The 18,979-nt window shown below is 37.7% G+C and overlaps 2 protein-coding genes across 2 annotated transcripts; both read right to left on the bottom strand.

Annotated features, from left to right (window-relative positions):
- Positions 1-256: 256 nt before the first annotated feature.
- On the bottom strand, positions 257-8,775 carry alox5a (arachidonate 5-lipoxygenase a). The gene is made up of 14 exons (XM_062430057.1): positions 8,457-8,775; positions 7,181-7,379; positions 6,973-7,054; positions 6,768-6,890; positions 6,130-6,236; positions 5,788-5,960; positions 5,484-5,630; positions 5,173-5,376; positions 5,012-5,098; positions 2,915-3,093; positions 2,629-2,750; positions 2,164-2,264; positions 1,008-1,178; positions 257-811 (listed from the first exon to the last, which is right to left on the bottom strand). The coding sequence occupies exons 1-14, from the start codon at positions 8,604-8,606 to the stop codon at positions 632-634; spliced, it is 2,025 nt and encodes a 674-aa protein (XP_062286041.1). The 5' UTR covers positions 8,607-8,775; the 3' UTR covers positions 257-631.
- A 760-nt stretch (positions 8,776-9,535) lies between these two features.
- On the bottom strand, positions 9,536-17,413 carry slc25a16 (solute carrier family 25 member 16). The gene is made up of 10 exons (XM_062430909.1): positions 17,163-17,413; positions 16,518-16,643; positions 15,469-15,561; positions 15,242-15,375; positions 14,947-15,010; positions 14,406-14,527; positions 14,234-14,300; positions 13,946-14,108; positions 13,742-13,810; positions 9,536-12,581 (listed from the first exon to the last, which is right to left on the bottom strand). The coding sequence occupies exons 2-10, from the start codon at positions 16,609-16,611 to the stop codon at positions 12,425-12,427; spliced, it is 963 nt and encodes a 320-aa protein (XP_062286893.1). The 5' UTR covers positions 16,612-16,643; positions 17,163-17,413; the 3' UTR covers positions 9,536-12,424.
- Between the last annotated feature and the right edge of the window lie 1,566 nt (positions 17,414-18,979).

Genomic DNA, 18,979 nt, shown 5'->3' with positions numbered 1-18,979 from the left:
CTTGCATAAAGCTACATTTGTTTACTACTGACTGGACTTGAACATATATGACTGTTCCCCTGTCTTATGATATCATTCCACAAGTTTGTCTGTGAATTTTCTTTGGAATAGTAACTGTAAAAACTTTGGTAAAAGTACTTATGTTTTTAAAAGAAATATTGATGTGTTTTCAGTTTAATTTCCCATGTTTGAACAAAGTATGTAGAAATAAAAAGAACAACCAAATAAAAATTAAGTTACTTTTAAAGCTGTGAGATTTGGCTCATTTTTTTAATTGCATATTGAGTGAATCATGGGGTCTAACATTAAACATTATGCCAATTTGTTGGTGACAGAAGCAACATTACAGCATATTTGACAAGGTTCATGTTCATATTATATTTATCAGATGTACTGCAATCAAACATTTATTCAACTACACACTGTGGCTATAGAGGGAAATAGATTTAAATTGGCAACTCTATACAATAACAATAACATAACTAATTTGGTCCAAATAACTGACAAAAACAATTTAAAAGCAAAGTTAAGGTTTGTATCAAAATCATATCATTTTTTTATAACATGTTTAGACCATCAGCAGAACGTCACTATGCTTTTTGCAAAATAAAAAGAGACATGATCATATTCCTCAAACTGCAACACTGTTTGGGATTTTGTCGGGGGACATGTTGTAGTACGGCAGCTTCTTTCCCTCATTCCTCATTTTGATGGTGCTGCTTATCTCAGCCAGCTGCTTCCTGAACTTTTCCATGGCTGCCTTCACTGGCTTCTCAATGAAGTGCTCATCAGGATACATGCCCAGGTACAGCTGTAGGGAGAGAGGGAGGAGATGGGTCACCGCAAGAAGGAAAGTAAAAGGAAGCTTCGCGGGAAATCAGAAACCGTTACGCGTCTTATGTCAAAGTTACGATTGTATTGTCTGGCCCTTAAAACAACCCAGTCTGTGTGGACAGGTGTGTGAAAGTGCGCGAATGATTGCTGCTGTGTTTGGACACTTTCCATACCTCATTCTCTTGGTACTGGCTGAGGGCCCAGACGGCCCCCAGGTGCCAGCTGGAGCGTCCGCGATCAGGGAGACTCTCAATAATCAAGTTCACATCTGCCAAACCCTTCTTGTTGGGTGGGGGTCTCCGCATGGTAGATGGGGCATTGGGAATCCAAGAGCACCAGTCATACTACACAGTGTGCACAAAGATACAGTTTGTGCATACAGTCATGTCAGTAACTAAGTAAATGTACTTAAGTTCAATTTTGAGGTACTTTTTTTTGCTACTTTCTCCTCCTAAAATCTACTTTTTACTCCACTTCATTCATCTGACAGCTGGAGGCACTAGTCACTTTACAGAATAAACATGAATTTATTTTAAAAAACAATGTTAGAAATTAATATTAAACTTAAAGATCCCTTCCAGACATGGTTTAAAATACACAAAAAGAATCTGCTTGGAATAATAATTTTTTATTCTTTTTAGCTTTTCCACAAAAAATGTTCAATTACCTCCTTAAAATCTACTCCTCACTCAAAAATCACCTTCATGTTCACTGTGTCCATTCACAGTGTTTGTGCACTAGAGGCTTCAGTCTATGATAAATATCTATAAAAAGCATCTACGAGTTCAGTCTATGAGTAGAGTAACGGGTCTAAAAAGATAAAATTATCCAATATTTCATTAAAAAAAGGAAAATACACATATGTGTTGCAGGACTTCATTGTTTCTTCTTTCTTTATTGTGATCCAGTGGACAGAGACTGACTTAACTACCTACCTGTACATAAAGCAGTTCAAAGTTGCTCCATCCTGTCAACAGTCAATGCTGCTTCTTCATCAGTATTAACAATCTAATGATGTCATATAACAGCACCTCACTCTCAGGGACTGTTTTTCTAAAGAACGAATACTTTTACAGTTGATACTTAGTTGTTGATAATAGGATTATGTACAGGATCATTTTATATTGTTGTAGTGGTACTTTTACTTAAGCCAGGATGGAGGATATGAATACTGTGTGCATGTGTGCAGACCCACTGACAGTAACTGTGCATAATGCATGTCAACTAAACTTCAAGAATTCATCCACAATGGCGGAGCTGAAAAAAAAGTAAATCAGTCATATAAATAAAAAATATTGGATGTCAGGTTGCTGATTATCTGTTACTCACCTGTCCAAAGTTGACAGCTGCATGTCCGGCTGAAGCAGTGAACACAACAACAGTCAGGTACTCTGTCAGCTCCTCGCGTGTTTTCAGGGACTTGGGAAACTCTGTGCACAGATAGAATTGACAAATTAAGCCTAAATATTTCTTTCACATTCTTTTGCAATGGTTGCAATGTGGAAGCTCTTTGCACAATTAAGACAGGTATTGGTGAAATGCAGGAAGCTCATAGCAACACAGTGACATTGTCAGACTCCTGAGGCAACCTGTCTTCCTCCTCAAACATCTGTCTATGACAGAGCAGATATGAATTTGTAATGCTCTCTGTTCCCTGTTGTACCTGTCTTCACCTCCTAGACTAATGTAATATTGAAGGTGTGTGTCTTCTCTCCTTGGAAAAAGAAACTTAATGTATTGTTTAGTCGCTGCATTTTGATTGTTATTGCAATGCTAAAGAGGAATTCTACCTACCACAGTAATCGAAGTCCTGCATACCAAAGCTGCACGCATCTTTAATGAAGGCCTGGATTTCTTCGTCTCCCTGCATTGTCTCATCGCTGGTGTAGTAAATATGTACCACATCTGACACAAAGCTGACAGAGAGAAAACAGCACAGCAGTCACGTACAGAGCCAATAAAAAATGCTGTAACTTCTCTCCATTTGAAAATCTGTCACTCCCACACATGAGAGTAGAAATGTCCCCACACCTCTCACTGTTTACCCTTTGTTATGACTGTTTTCTTTCCTTTTCCTCACCTCTTTGTAGCCTCCCACACCTTGAGGCCATCGTCTCTGAAGAAATAGGTCGGCAGCTCCTCCTGTTTGTCCACACCGCGGGCTTTGATCATATCAGGGAAGCACAGAGACCTGAAGGTCAGAGTCTTCATGGCCTTCTGAATGAGCTGGACATGACCACCTCCACCTGTTGCGTTTGCCTTGATGAGAATTTTTTAAAAAGACATACTTCTTATCCTTGCAGCTGAATTCTGTGCTTGTTTCCTCCTACTCCTACGTTTACACACAACCACATATATACAAATCTCATTTACAGCTTTTCTCAATTGCTTTGGCACATTTCTTGAAACCTTTTTTTTTTTAAATTCTCAGCACAGAAGATTTCACAAAACACATCATACATGCAACAGAACACTATAGTTAACCTGTAAATGGCTGTAACTCACCCAAAGCCTTTAATTCATGTTTTAAAATTAAATTATTGTGTCAGTGAATAAGTCAATACTATTCAGACGCCGATTTTGAGTGTGCAAGATTTTACATTCCACTTTGTAAAGCAAGACATTAGACTTAGATTTGCATGAAATGTGAGCAGTGGTCTACTATATGCAAGAGTATAGTAAGACAATAGTTATTAGTTAGTTAGTTATAGTGAAGGGAATCACTGGACATCCTGTGGCTCCTCTGTTTGCAACAGATGCTCAATGACCTCAACCTAATGCTCTAACCTCCAATGCAAGGGGAAAGGAATCATCTTATATGCAGCAATTATCTTCTGCACACTGCCGCTGTGATGTCATTACAAGCAGCATCCTTTAGAGACGTTTGATTTTGTGGTCAATGATCATATACACTTTACACCTCCATCGCACCAATCCAGTGTTCACAAATTGTAGTTACCCTGCTGCCCTCAAGTTCTATAAATGTGTTTTGCTATACTCATGACTGACACCTGTAAGCTAACTGGACAGCGTGAACCACTGAATGATCTAAGATGTGAGAAACTAAACACAATTTATGAAACGTGGGCTCTGCAGATATTGACTATTCTGCATGTGATGACTTATGCAATGAAAGAATACTAATATATTTTTGAGAATAAAACTAGTCAACTGAGAAGAAACATGATCTATTTTGATCACAAGACTCATACCAATAATTGTTCAAATTGTGGATAATTGTGCTAAATTATTTGCCTAAACGTGCTAAAACACTTGCAAATGGTGATAAATCTTTCTGTTGTGCACAGGCAACAAAATGTGAAGAATTTCACATATTGTTTTGATGAATTCAAATGTTGTTCGAGAATTGAGCCAAAGTGAGAAAAACTGTCAAAAATGTTTTTTTCTTCTTGTTCCGCTCGCTCTGCAAAATGATGTAGGTGCAGAGTTTGGCACAAAAAGTCTGTTTTCACAGAAAGTTTCTCTGTGCTCACCTCAAATCTTAGTTCTAGGTGTGGACCCACGAGCATGATTTGTGATATCACCACAATTTTTTAACCCAACTGTGGTCCAATATTCAACTTGCACAAGTGTGATATGGAAACCTGAAGCCTCCAGTGTACAAATACTGACAATGTACTTCAGAGTGAAGGAGGAGACATCTTGCATTCAGTAGTTAAACTTTTTGAAGGAAAAATGTTTATGCATTCATAGATTCTGGGTTTTGAATGATGAGGAGTTGTATTCTTAAGGATTTTTAAGGAGTTAATTGAATTGAATAAATTACTTTTTCATATCAGATGCAAATGATTATTAAAAGAAGAATATTTTTTATTTATTTATGTCTGGAGGAGATCTTTAAACAGAGATAATGAATATGCCTTTTGGGGTCTTTTTCTCTCCATCTCATTATTTTGTATGTTCTTTTGTTGGATTTTTGTTTGGTTTTAACTCAAAAATAATACCCTCTATGAACTATAAACCAGAAAACAATAAAGACTGATTATGAGATGTCATGTTGTGACTAAAGTGACATTATACATTATAATAGTCATGCAGATTTGATGCTCTTTCTTTTCCTGTTTCTCTTTCATCTCGTAACAGGAACATCAACTTCCCTTTTCTTGTTCTCCTTTTCATCTCTCTTTACTGCTTTACTATACAGTCACACGCTCACCTTGTCAAAGATCCCACACTCACAGATGAGCTGCTCCCTGGCCTTGGTGTTTATAGCGATGGTGAAGCGGATGTGTGGGATGAGTAGCTGTGGGAAGGTGCATCAATCAGAGTTAATCACTCAAACTAGAAGTCAATTAAATCAATCAGAGTTTCTACTACCTTATACACAGGGTGGACAGCGGGCAGGTTTCTGAACATGGCGATAGCAAACATCTCTGTGATCAGATGTGTCCTGAGCAGATGTGTGATGGTTTGGTGGTGCTGGAAGTCAGCTGAGCGGACCCAGATCTTTGCCAGCAGCCAGTCGTATTGATCATCAGTGGGCAGGTAGATCGGGTTGTGCTCCCCTGGAGTCTGCCCCAACTGGGAAAGACATTGGACGAGGGAGGAATATGAGGAATGGATCTATACTAAAAGAAATGAAATAACAGTGCAACACACACCAATATTGATGCTAAACATCACTCTACCTGTATGGCTATAGGCAAGATCTTGTTCTGAGCGTTCTTGTACAAAAGACAGATGGGAGCCGCCAGGTACTGCAGGGTGCATGGGTCTGTACAGTTAGGTCTGATGCCGTCTATCACCTCGTAGTCCACTATGTAGATGTTACCTGCCTGGAGCCAGAGCATTGAGCTTTAAGATGGCATAGTAACCACAAACTGCTGTCATCTGATATGACTGAAAATATATGAATGAATGAAACTTTGGAAAAGAATGTAAAGAAAGAGATTAAAAGAAAGCAAAATGAAGCCATGATAATTGTGTGTCTACCTCTATTTCCTGCTCCAGAGTCAGTTCTCTCTCCAGGCTGACAGAAACCATCTCATTTGTGACAGGAAACTTGTCGGGGAGTTTGGTGCATTTTTCAATCACTACAGGGTTGCAGCCATTCAGGAATTGGTACCCAAACATGAAATCCTCCTTCCAGTGTTGCATCACATACTCTGGATAAAACATAACATACGACGTAAGACATAAGATATAAAACATAATATATAATATAATATAATATAATATAATATAATATAATATAATATAATATAATATAATATAATATAATATAATATAATATAATATAATATAATATAATATAATATACTGTTTGAGGCTGACCTGAGATTGTGTTTTTGATTCTCACAAAGATCTTCTCAAAATCAGCAAAGTCATTCCAGGAGGACTGGAACATGTGCATGAACTGGTTCACAAACAGGTTCTCAATTCTGGAAATTCATAGTTATCATAATTATTATCATCATTGATGCTCTTATGCTCTTAAGAGCATTAAATGCAAACTCATTTCAACAATTTCTGTCTAGAAAGATGCAGCTTTGTTGAAGAAAATTGCATGCTTCTTTTTTTCCTTTGAGCTACCTCCAGTTAAATATTTAAAGATTATATGTAATTTTCAAAGCTTTGTCATTTTTAGCTTTGCTCAAAACTACATGGGGGCTACTGCACATAGCAAATAGTTATAATTTGGATCTGTTTCGTGGTGTTGTGAAGATCACATGCCTGGATGATTCACAATGCAAATGTCCCTGCTGATAAATACACAATGGTGCCTGTGTTTTGCAGGTAATCCTGAGTAGAGAAAATATTGGTATGTTATCAGGCTGCAGCTCAGTATCTCATCAGGGATGTTTTGCATTGAAAAAGACCTCTGAGGCTGATGCCCCACTGACAGCTTCAGCCTTCTCAAATACTGTAAACCTGATAAAGTTTTCAGACAGGCTGTTAGAGGAAGCACGTACGCCTTACTGTAGTTCAGTACAAAGTCCACTCCCTTCTCACTGTCAAACTGGATGTCCCGGGGTAGATCCTTGTGTCTGTTAGCATCTATGCTCATAGGAAATCCTGGCTGCCACTCTCTCCATCTATAAAGGACAGCAGGGTATTATTGACTAGACTCACATTCAATAACAGACATGTTATTGTGCATGTGCAAAGTAAACCTGCCTGAAGTTTTTGCGCCTCATTTCAAGCTCTGCCTGTCTGTGTTGCTTGACCAGACTGGTCTTATCATGCTGAGGCAGGCGTGCTGAAATAGACACAAGACAAAGTGAAGAGTCGATCATGCTTGTTTCACTTGTGTTTCACTTGTGACTGATGAAAAGAAGGAAACAGGTAGTCTGTTAGGCAAACAAACAAATAAGCTTCAGACTACCTTGTCCATCCCGCAGCACCACTTCCTTGTCATCCACCAGCCAGCGGAAGCAGGGGAACTCCACATAGTCTCCTTTAGGGGTCTTGACTGTGATGTACCTGCAGTACCAGTCATCCTGCATCCAGTACTTCTTTTTCTCGATCTTCACCAGCACAATCTCACCCAGGTCCTCCCCGACCCTCACATCATAGGAGTCCACCTGCAATTCAGTCAGCGGCTAAACAAACAGCAGGTGCTGGAAAAACAGTGTTGTGCGCCTCAGTTTTTTTTTTCTTCTTTCCTCGTCTGTGTTTTGAAGTTAACATACTGTGTAACTTTAACATTTTATATCATGTTGTAATTTTATTTCACTCAATGATTAGTCCTTTCTTTCCCACTTAAATGTTAGGTTATTTTGGGATGACAGGATTAACTCAAATCTCCTACATTTTATTACTTTAATCTCAATGGCAAAATAGGTCTAAAGCATGACAACTGGATGCTAAAATATATGTCGGGACCTTCAAAAAACCTGTTTACATTCACTTTTGCTTGGTTTTATGTATTTTTAAAAAAAACTTTTTTTTATGTATTACTTATATATAGTCTATCTTGTGAAGCAAGAGGTGTATACTCAGACTTGTCCAGATCATCTTTTGTTCAGGAGTTTGAGTGGCTTTCATCTGGTCATTGATTTGTGGAACCAGTAAAAGGTCTAAAACATCCTCTGTTTCAGTGGCTTCTGGCCAGGTGAACTCTTGTTCTTACCTGTGTGTTTGTCTTTTCTATTATTTTTATGACTGATGTCACCTGGCTGCAAACCTAATTCCACCTCTTGGGGACAATAAAGATTGATTATTGATTAATATGTGCAGTCTGATCTAGAAATGAGCTGTATAAATTAACTTTACTTACAGCCCATCCCTATCTTCAGGCAATATTTGTCATTTGAAAACAAATAAATGCTGTTGTCTTTGAATAAAATATTTACATTGAACAGTGAACACTAGACAGTTTATATATATATATATATATATATATATATATATATATATTGTACATAGAAGAGAATACCTTTCATTAAAAAAGCTCCTTATGTCCAAAACAGTACTGTGGTTGTTTTATCACCAAAGCTAAATGTAAATTAACTGAATAAATTTCAGGGTTATTTTTATCTCTGTTGTAACTTCCTCTTTTTCCAGTAACATGCAGGAACCTGATCATTCATAAGAAGATAAAACTGGAAGTATTTGTCATCTTCATCCTCACAGCTCTGCAGCAGTGTAACGTCACTTACCGCTCCTCTCTCGAAGTCATTGTACAGAGCCTTGTCCAGCAGTGTTCTCTCACTGCATCTCTCCGTTCCAACCAGTGTAGTGTAGATGTAGTCATCTGTTCCCGCAAACCACTGGCTCCCTGTGGCAACAGTCACAGTGTAAGTAGGCATGACAGTCACACAGGATCAAGACGACTCCAAAAACGTCCAAACAGCGTGTCCCAAGATGAAGAAATTTATCAGAAAAGCAATTTCTACAACCACTCACAAATGGTTTGTCTCAATATTTTAGCAGTTAAAACTGTCTTTCACTGCACTGTGCACTTCACTACTTACAGGTGTCCCAACTTCTTACAAACTGTGAAAATGTGTAATCAGGCAAAAGAGGGAAGTGCAGGAAACTAATACTCTCTCCCCACCTCTTCTATGGCAATGAGGTCAGTTTTGTTCCTCATTCTCCTGCATTCTCCTGCCTAGATGTGTTATCAGTGGCGATGTATACAGACATGCATGAGGGAAGACAAGGAAAGTTGCACACCCCCCACCCCCGGAAGTTGCTACCAAATTCATTTTCTTTGTCTGCAAATAAAAAATGTTATAAAATCATAATAGATTTAATTTCTGCATAAAAAATGGAATAATTGAGTTTTTGAGCTGTCCAACTGTATTTAGCATCAGTGAAGTGTGGACATGAAAGACATAACACATCAAATTTACCAGTCAAATCAGTATGTGACACTGGACAACAACTGGTAGTGTATTCCAGCTTCAGTGAAATAAATGCAAATAATGCAAATTTATGAGGCCCTGTGGGATTCATAGGCCTCTAAATAAAACTGTCGCATCAACATGATTTGTACGTGAGAAATGATAGTTAACGGTTTCTACTTCAAAAGTTTGATTCTGAAACATTAAAAAAGTATGGAAACACATCTGTGCTAGTCAGCTACTATCCCTGCACCCCCTTTTTTTTTTTTTTTTTTTTTGAAGGGAGCAAAAGGAGGACTCATGTTCCTCCTGTAATGATACATCAGTCTGACAGTAAGGGATAAGATCATTCACACATTCAAAAGACCAATATCAAAGGCTTGGTGCTGATTTAAGAGGGTGGCATTTAATGTAACTGCTTAAAAAAGGCAGGCAAGGAGAAAAAATTAAATACATACAGTATGAGAAAAGAAAATGCATTTTGTTTGTTCAGTCATTCTCAAAACTACATTACATCTGTCAGTCACAACAAACATAGCATGATGAAGTAGTACAGCACAGTATTGTATACAGTCTCGTTACTATTTTCTTTATGTCGTGTCTTGTATGTTATTAATATTGGAGCACTTTGATTTTAAATATGAATGAATGCCATACAAATGAAATGTATTCATTTACGATTATTACATTTACATATATAAATATATAAATATTTAATTTTTTACATAATTATCAGTTGCATTGAGCAGCAGGTCCAGAGCTGGTCTGTTCTTGAAGGATTGATACAAAGAAAAAAGAAAAAATAACTGCAATAACTGTGATGAGTGAAAAACCAAAGGAGGAAATCAACAGAGCAGTTACATGAAAGTTTCTGCGGTACTGTAGATTAATAATCAGGAAAACAATATTGTTTCACAAACGGCAAAGAGTTATGAAACTTGTATTAATTTGCACCTTTTGAGGTATTTTGGGAGAATTATATGTTCCAAAATATTTAGACTTTTGTTCAAAATGAGTTCACACACATAAGACATCAAGCTGTTTCGACTGGCTGGGCAATTTCCAATTATTCAATGAAAACGAAAAGTAACTGAAGTTAACACTTTAGTTATGATAAGTCATTCCACCAATGCCAAGTGTATCAAGATATAAATATCTGCAGTAGTTTTTACTGCTTGATATTTTTCCTCGTTATGTGTCTTCAGTTGAATGTTGAGGTTTGTGGCTTTACGGTTTTAATGTGGTGACAACCACCCAACTGAAGAGTTGCTAAGAGGTGACCGAAGCCTTTCTTAACACTTCACTTCCTCTGTAGTAAATGACTTTCAGATCATTCATTAGTTTATTGGAAATCCAAGGTATTTTTCAATGTTCTGCAGTGGTTCTCAACATGGAAGTCAAGACCTCTCCGATGGGTTGCATGGTCAATGTGATCAAAAGAAAGTGATTTCTGTTGCATACATTTGTGTCTGTGTGTTTGGACTTTTCTGTAATTCCTGCTATTTTGTAAAATATGGGGTAGTATCAAGTCTCTAGCTATTATTCAAATGAAATGAGAGGTTTAGAAAGGAGACAGGGTTAGGGGTTGTGCTTAATTTTCAGGTCACAAGACTAAAAGGTCGGAAGCCACTGTTTTGTGATTTCCACCCATTCAAATACAGTGATCTAAAAAAAAACATAGGCATCACCTGCAACGTGTGGTGTGAAAGTCCAAATAAAAACACATGAATCACTGGTGATGTAAGACATCGAAAGCAGAAGGCAAGAGACTGAAAAGATGCTTGTACAACAATCAAATATGACTCACACTAAGACACACAGGCGATCACCTCAAGGCCTGCAGCGCACTTTCCTCCATTCAGTAATTAATGTTCAGCCTTCCTGGAGCAGTAAAGGCAATCAGCCATATAATAGCTCCAGTTAAGATCTGCATATATTACTGCATGTCTAACAACTTGCTTTTGTTAAGCAAAAAAGGACAAAATCATAATTTGACTTGTATTTGATAACGAGATTTGTGAAATCTGTATGACTGTGAAGTCCAGCTCTGATGGTAAACAATATAATTTGTGTTCAATGCTGCCACCCAGTGGCAACAGGCAGCTAAATCAATAAATAAAAGAAGACAAAGCTACAGTTACAGTATGAAGTGCAAATTTCTCCTGAGTCCCCTCTACCAAGTGTGTCTGTCTGGAGGTGTCAGAAGTACATCCATAATACAATCCACATGCTGACATCTCAAGAAGTCACAATAACTCAAAGTATCTCTCTGATTACAGCAGAGCATTAATGTCCATAATTCAGTACCAAAAAGTACAGACTATGTGCGCACATTAAAGAACCAATAATTCAAAAAGCGAACCATAACTGCTCCATTCAAGGTTTGGCAAAAAAAAAAAGTCAAACTGAAATAATGTGTAAACCAGGTCTTTTTTTATAAAGACCTGCTGTATACAAAAAAGGACTGTTAATAATTGATTTTAAATTAATGTAGAAGACAAAGGCAACTCTATGCACAAACAAATGACTGCATCCCAAATCTGCAAGAACCACAGTACCTACAGACACACTACACCCTGAATAAACATTAGAAATCATCCGATTCATTTTAAAATACCTTTCAACAATAACCTAAGAAGCAATGACACACAACTATCAAGGGTACCAGCCAGGTACCAGATAAACCATAAAGAAGCGTTTAAGAGTGACATAACTGCACATCACCAAGTTTCCTTCTTTATAAGGAATTTTATCATTTTCGTATGATTTTAAAATCTCTTCGGCAGGTCATGAAAGAGGCAGAAACAGACGAGTGAGTTTATGAGCGAGAGGGCTTCTACACAATTAGTGGGTTGCTGCATTGTTGCCAACAACATAAAACAGCACACACATGTTGGCACGAGTCGTCCAACCAAGCCACACCAACGGTGCTGCTGTCTGCTGTATCCATGGAGACACTGATGAGGGAGTTGCTCAAAGTCAAGCCACATGTCGTGAGAGGTTGAGTAAATCATCTCTCAAGAAGGTGGCGAGTCAAAAAAGCAGGAAGTAAGAGGGGACGAAATAGCACAGAGATGGAGTACCTTTCTGTCCGAGATCCAGTTTCCTCTTTCAGCATTAACTGACTTCCCTGCGACCTTCAGTGAAGTCGGGGCAAAAAAAAAAAAAAGGCGATGCCCACACTGAAGGGTTTAAGACGAAGTGAGTGAGCCTCAGATCACTCTATGAAGGAAGCACTGAGGTCGGTCTGCTTAATGACTTGGAAGGTAGAAAAACAACAGCTAGTTCAGGTGGAGGAACTGCTTCATGAACTCGTAGGTGGTAAAGGCCACGGCCTGGGAGGGGATGCAACGGATGTAGTTGAGAGAAAGGCCTCGGTACAATCCCTTCTTGACCCCATACTCGTTGTACACATACGACAGGGTCTTGCTCAGCGATCTGTTCGGGTGCAAGAAATAACACACTTTTTTAGAACAATAGGAAAAAAAATAGAAAACTGCTGTGGATAAAATAACATGTCTCTTAATAAAATCAATTATTCATGCAAATAGCCTTTTTAAGCAGGTTTTTGACATTTTTATTTTTATCATCATGTTTTTTATATGAGTTCACTAAAGCAAAACCCTCTCAACCATGCTGAAATGGTAGTTAAGTATTAAGTCTTTTATCTTTCTTACAGTTTTGTGACTGATATTCCTGATGTGATTAATATAATGTAATTGTTGAGGTCTCCCTGTAAGCAACAGGAAACTAGTTGTTGCTGCACAGCACAGCAGCCATATTAAGAGAGAAAACTTCTCTTGAGCTGCAGACAAACAAGTTCACTGATGTACTGCCTGAATGCTTTGGCATTCTTTAAAAATCTTAAATATGAATGGAAAGCAGATAACGCAACAACAATGAGCAGAGTCTGAACAGGCATTACATGAACTTACACAGGAATGAACGGTATGTTGCTGTAGTTTTGCAGCTCCACTGCTACTCTACTCCTCAATGTTTTTTGTGCTTTAACATTGTATCTACTGTCAACAGCCTCCCAACCTCTGGAATTTTCCTCCCCAGTTTTCAGCATTAAGTAATCCTCTACATATAAAACCAAATGTGGAATCAGCTATTTCAAAAGCAAACTCTTCATTTAGCGTCCAACATACCTGTACGCTAACTTGGAGAGCATAAGCTTCACATCGTTTTTTTTAATTTATTTTTTTAAACAACATAGAAAAATACAGAAACAAGAACTGTATTTTCTTTATTTAGAACCCCATTTTGCAGAGACTGCAGAAAAACCTGCCTGAGACTACTGTTAACAGGTTCATTTTTAAAACAACTCCCCCAATTACAGACACAATAACAACTTCAGAGTAGATGAGTGCCAATTAATTATTTAGCAGCTATTCTATTTTTTGTCACTTTGAGCATTGAAATGCATCATGACAAAATTATTCAGTGATACATTTAAGAGGAACTCTGAAGGCCAGAAATAGCTGAAACCACAACTAAACCTTTCCAAGAGGACTGCACATTCTGACAAGTGTGATGAACATCGGAGCATCATGGTTTAACAGAATATGGAGAGTGGGAACATTGGTGGTACTTACACACACTTGTCAGAGTCAGGAAGCACAGCTCCTAACTGCATTCTTCTCCTCGCCACATCCAAGGGGTACCTAGGAAGAAGAAACACAATATGATGGATCAGGCATCAATATACAAGTGTAATCAATAACACACACAGGCAGCCACGCTATCAGTGCATCATTTATGAGTCTTAGGCGAGAAGCCTGTCTGCCCACACTGCTTACGATATTGTCTGAGCGATGGCACCGGCAACCCCTCCACAGAGCAGGTTGACGTAGGTTTTCAGAATAAGGACATCCGGGTTGTCTGAAGAGGGACGTCCCAGCATCTCTGGGAAATGTTTCAAACCGAGGCTTTTCAGGGTACCAAAGGTAAAGAATGAAAAACCTGAAAGAGCAGCAAAACAATGAACAAAGGTCATATGTGGGAAGGAGGAAATCTGTTCACAATAATAATAAAGCTAGTCATCATTAAATTGGGATTAATATATGCAGAATAATGCCAATAATCACCTGCATAAGGGGCCATTCCGATAAGTGTTGGAGTGAGTCCCCTATAGAAGCCCAAGAAGCCCCCTTCCTTTACGAAAAAAAGAGAATCAGGTCAGATTGTATATGGTAAAAATTTAGACAAAAAAAATTATAATGGAAGAAATACTAAACGTTCAATTTTTTGTACACTCACCTTAAGGTAGATGGTGTGGAAGGCGTTGGCAATTCCAGTGTAGCGATGCTCTCCTTTCACCTGGAAGGCCAGCCTGGCTCGAACCATGTCCAGGGGATAGGTGCATATCACCGCAGACATCCCTGATGACACACATGAAACAGTTCATGACTATGTATGCTTGTGAATTACTGAGATTAAACATACATTGTGCCACAATTTCATGTGATTGACTTTCCCTTCTTGGTCTCTCCATGTTTTGGCACTGCCTGCACACAGATTGTAGCTGGAAGCCTGGCCATTTCAATATATTGTATTTTTGATTGAATACAATTGAATTGAATTGAACTGAATTGTAATTAAAGAGTACCCATCACGACACAACATGAGATGCTTTGAGGTGAGAATTGCAAAGACTGCTTGCCACCAATAATAAATGAAATGACATTAGAAATGTCATGTATGCCAGTTTTCATTCCTTCATAATGCTTGCACTCTACTGTATACTGAGGTGTACAGTACATGATATCTACTTGTCTTATCAGTGACAAAGATAGATTACCTGCCAAAGATCCTGCCATGAGTCGGTGAATGTGTCCAGAGATCCCGAGTTTTTTACTTAGCAGCTGTAAAGGGAAGGTAAATATTATCAGTTTTTATATCCGTTTCACCAACAGATAAAAAAACACACCAGTCAGAAATGTTTCTAACTGCATCAAGCTGTAGTTTATTAAGCAACAAACACAATATAAAAGCATGTAACATTCCTCTAAACACTTTAAACTGTTTTACTAACACTCAGTTTTTATGACATTGCCCTTTGAAAGGGTTAGTCCACGATAAAAGATGCACTGTACCTTTTTATATTTGTCAAAGGCCATGAACTGGATGGCCCCATATGGAAATATCCTAACCATCATTGCCCCATTACCCTTGTACAAGCCAAGGTAGCCTTCTTTCTTTGGCACAGCTTTGAGAGTGGAAATCACTCCTGCAAAGAAAGATCAGACGTTTCAAAGATGTGGCAGGGAAGTGTGAAAACAAACACTTCTTGCCTTTGCATGTTTGGCTGCTGATGTTTTACCCAGATGTTTGTAGTGTGGGTTCTGGGCCTGAAGCAGAATCTTGACTCTGTCCAGAGGAGCAATGGTCGACTTGGCACAGCATCCTGCTACGCCTAAACAAAATCAGAGAAACAGCAATCATGTATTTATCATTAAATATTCAGCTTTCAATGTGAATGTGAATGATTGATGAGGTTTTTAAATTCATCTGGAGCAAAGCTGGCAATGAAACAGGACTGCAGGTAGAGCTCATTGGGATAATTTGTATTTGAAGTGACATGAAGCCTGAGGTTATGGCACTAAAACTGATACTAATGGAAAGTAAGTCTACAGTGTTTTTACTATGTGAGATCCCTTCATGATTGGTTGTGCTATTTTTTCGGCATCATGTGTCAGGTACCTTTATTGTTCTTAGAAGGGAAACTCTATTTTTGCTCGCTGCCTAATATAGTGAGGTCAGATCAGGGTCAGTAGACAAAAAGTGCAGACTCCAAAACCACTAGAGATTCAGTAGTTGGCTGAAGTGCACTTCAGCAGTAATATATATATATATGTATACTATATATATTGAACCATAAGGACATGTAATGAAATGTGTACAGACAATCACAGGACCCAACCATGCCTGGCCAACGTTATACTATGACAGGGAATATATTAAACTCAATACAACATATGTAATGTATGTTGACTGTAGTCTACAGACATGTCAAGGATATTTAAACTGCAATACAAACTTTTAGTATTTAACACCAGAGTACCTGCTGTTATATAATTGTCCAAACTGTGCATATGATCAGAAGCACTGCATGTGAAAACACTTCCCAAAGGGATACCTTTGTCTTTCTTTCAACATAACTACTATAAAGGCTTTGGTGAAGACACCTTTTTAGTAAAGTTCTGAAGGATGGCTGTGCAGACATCAGTTTTTAAGTCAGATAAGAGAACAAGCGACAGTAAAGCAAAGGCGAAAACATTTTCATAGTAAAAGATTGGATTCAGACACAGAAGCTTGAACTGGAATCATATCATCACTGTTGAGACTATAAACTGATGTGTCAGATCATACCTCCAGCTACGAAGGAGCGAAGCCAGTAGTAGTCCCTCTTGGCTGAGGTATTGCTTATGGCAGTGGGTGTGGAGGCCGCAGCCTCCGTAGTCATTCTGTCTGCTCAGGAATCTGTTGCATCCATGGCTGTACAAGTTGGCAAAAATACTGTAAATGCACATGTGACTATGGGTATTAAGACATTATAAAATATACCATTATTATTCTGGCAAATATTTCACCTGTAGGAGAAAATCAGACCATTTGTTTGTACTGATATGAGGTAAGACAGTCAAGATTTGCAATTAGCATTTGCAGCCACAACCTGAAGATAGATTTAGCATAAAGAACAAGATGACATGTTTTTCAAGCCTGTCTTAAAACAACAGTCAAATATCCAAATGAAAATAGGTTTTCTTGCCATAATCATTCCTCCTGTTCATACTGGCCACTAGAAAATCCCTTCATAATAATGTATTTAAAAGTTTATCTGAAGCTTCAGCCATGCAAAACCTCCTCCAGTGTTAATGGGCACATGATTGTTGTTTTATGACACACCAGAAATAAATGCGAACCTGTCCTTTGACTCAGCTCTGAGACTGAAATAATCTTGGCCAGCATCCAGCACCGATAAAATGAGTTGCTGTTAAAAAAGCAGATACTCACAAGATAATCAAACCCGTCTGAAGCACACAAACAGCAACGGGAAAGGTCGGCTGGATGAATTCATCTGTTTCTCCTCCAGCTTCCCGTTTCCTTATTTAATCCCTGCCAGTAAAATCTCGCGTTACCATGTGAAATCAGGCAAGTATCGCACTGTTGAGGTCGTCCTTCACTGTTTCAATTACAAAAACATGCAGGAAAAAATGTAGTTGTGGATTAACCGGGGGGACTTTAAAGGCTCATGAAGCCACATCTGTGCCCTTCGCCCCGGAGACAACTGAGCTGCTGGCCAAAAACAGGCGCCTGAAAATGACGTATGGTGACGTTGACGAGAGAGTTGGAGAGGAGGGGGAGTGACTTATTAGTGGAATAGTTTTTAATATAATTTATCATTTTAATATTATTATCACATTGCTGACAACGAACACAACTGGAGAGACGAGATTTAAATTAACAGCTTAGAAATTGTTATTATACCTGAGGGCAGCAGAGAGCGTTGATATTTTTAAAAGCACATTTAAGATAGCCTATACCTTTTTAATCTGTCTTTATTTTTACTCTGTTGTTTAGCTTATGTTTTGCCTATTTTTACTACTTGGACTATTCTTTTTATTTCTATTTTATTTTCTGATAACCCAACTTTTATGCCTGGTTTTGCTTCATCACGTTTACTCCTAGTTGTTTTATCACTTTTTCCTCTTATCTTTTTTCCTTTGAATTCACATCCTAACTTTTATTATTTCCTCATTACATATATTTTTATATTTTTGTTAATCTTTTAATGCCTTTTATTTTATTTGGGTATTCTTCATTTTTACATTTTTATCTTACCTCTGGTGTTTCCTCGCTGCAGATTCATGAGAGTTATGGTAGCGTTTCCTCGCTTTTCTGTTTGTTTGGTTTTTGTTTGTTTGTTTGTTTTAAATATGTAAAGCACTTGTAATGTGTAACATTACCATGTATGAAAAGTGCTATATAAATACATTTTGATTGATTGATTGATTGATTGATTAAAACAGACTGCATATTCCAATGGTCCTCTTTTTACCAGCAGAGGTAGCTTGCTGACACTAAGGTACAATAAATCTTTATTTAACGTGACCAACTATTAGTTTTATATGTTACAATTATATTGATCTAGCGCACTCATGCGTCCACTTGTTTAAACACACCTGTATGGAAGGCAATTTCCGCCAATGTGATGAAAAAAATATGTAAATCATTATAATGAGAAACTTTCTGAAAAAATGACTTAGAAACTCAAAATAATGAGAAACCATCTCAAAATAATCTAAAATAAAAAATAAAATAATTTAAAATACAAATAAAAATGACTCATTATTTTGAGATAGTATTTATTATTTTGGGTTACTAAGTCATTATTTTGAGATAAGTCATTATTTTGAGATAAGTCATTATTCTGAAATAGTATCTCATTATTTTGGGATAAGTCATTTTTATTTGAGATAGTTGTTATTTTGAAATAACTTAAGTCTAGATAGTATTCCATTATTTGGGTTACTAATTCATTATTATTGGTGTAATATGTCATTATTTTGCGATAAGGCATTATTATGGGTTACTATGTCATTATTTTGCGATAAGGCATTATTTTGAGATTCTGTGTCATTATTTTGAGAAAGTTTCTCATTATATTGACATACATTATCTTTTTTTTTTTTTTCATAACATTGGCGGAAATGGGTTTCGCCACACATCTCTGTGTGATCCTGGACTGAACGACAGCTTGAAGTCCACTCCTGGTTTTCGTGTCCACCTTTTTCCTCTAGAGCCGACGACGAGTTTTTTGGGCCAGTGGA

Source organism: Scomber scombrus, chromosome 12, assembly GCF_963691925.1.
Source record: "Scomber scombrus chromosome 12, fScoSco1.1, whole genome shotgun sequence".
Classification (NCBI taxonomy): Eukaryota; Metazoa; Chordata; class Actinopteri; order Scombriformes; family Scombridae; genus Scomber; species Scomber scombrus.
Note: the sequence above shows the minus strand (reverse complement) of the source record. Positions and strands in the feature narration are given on the sequence as shown.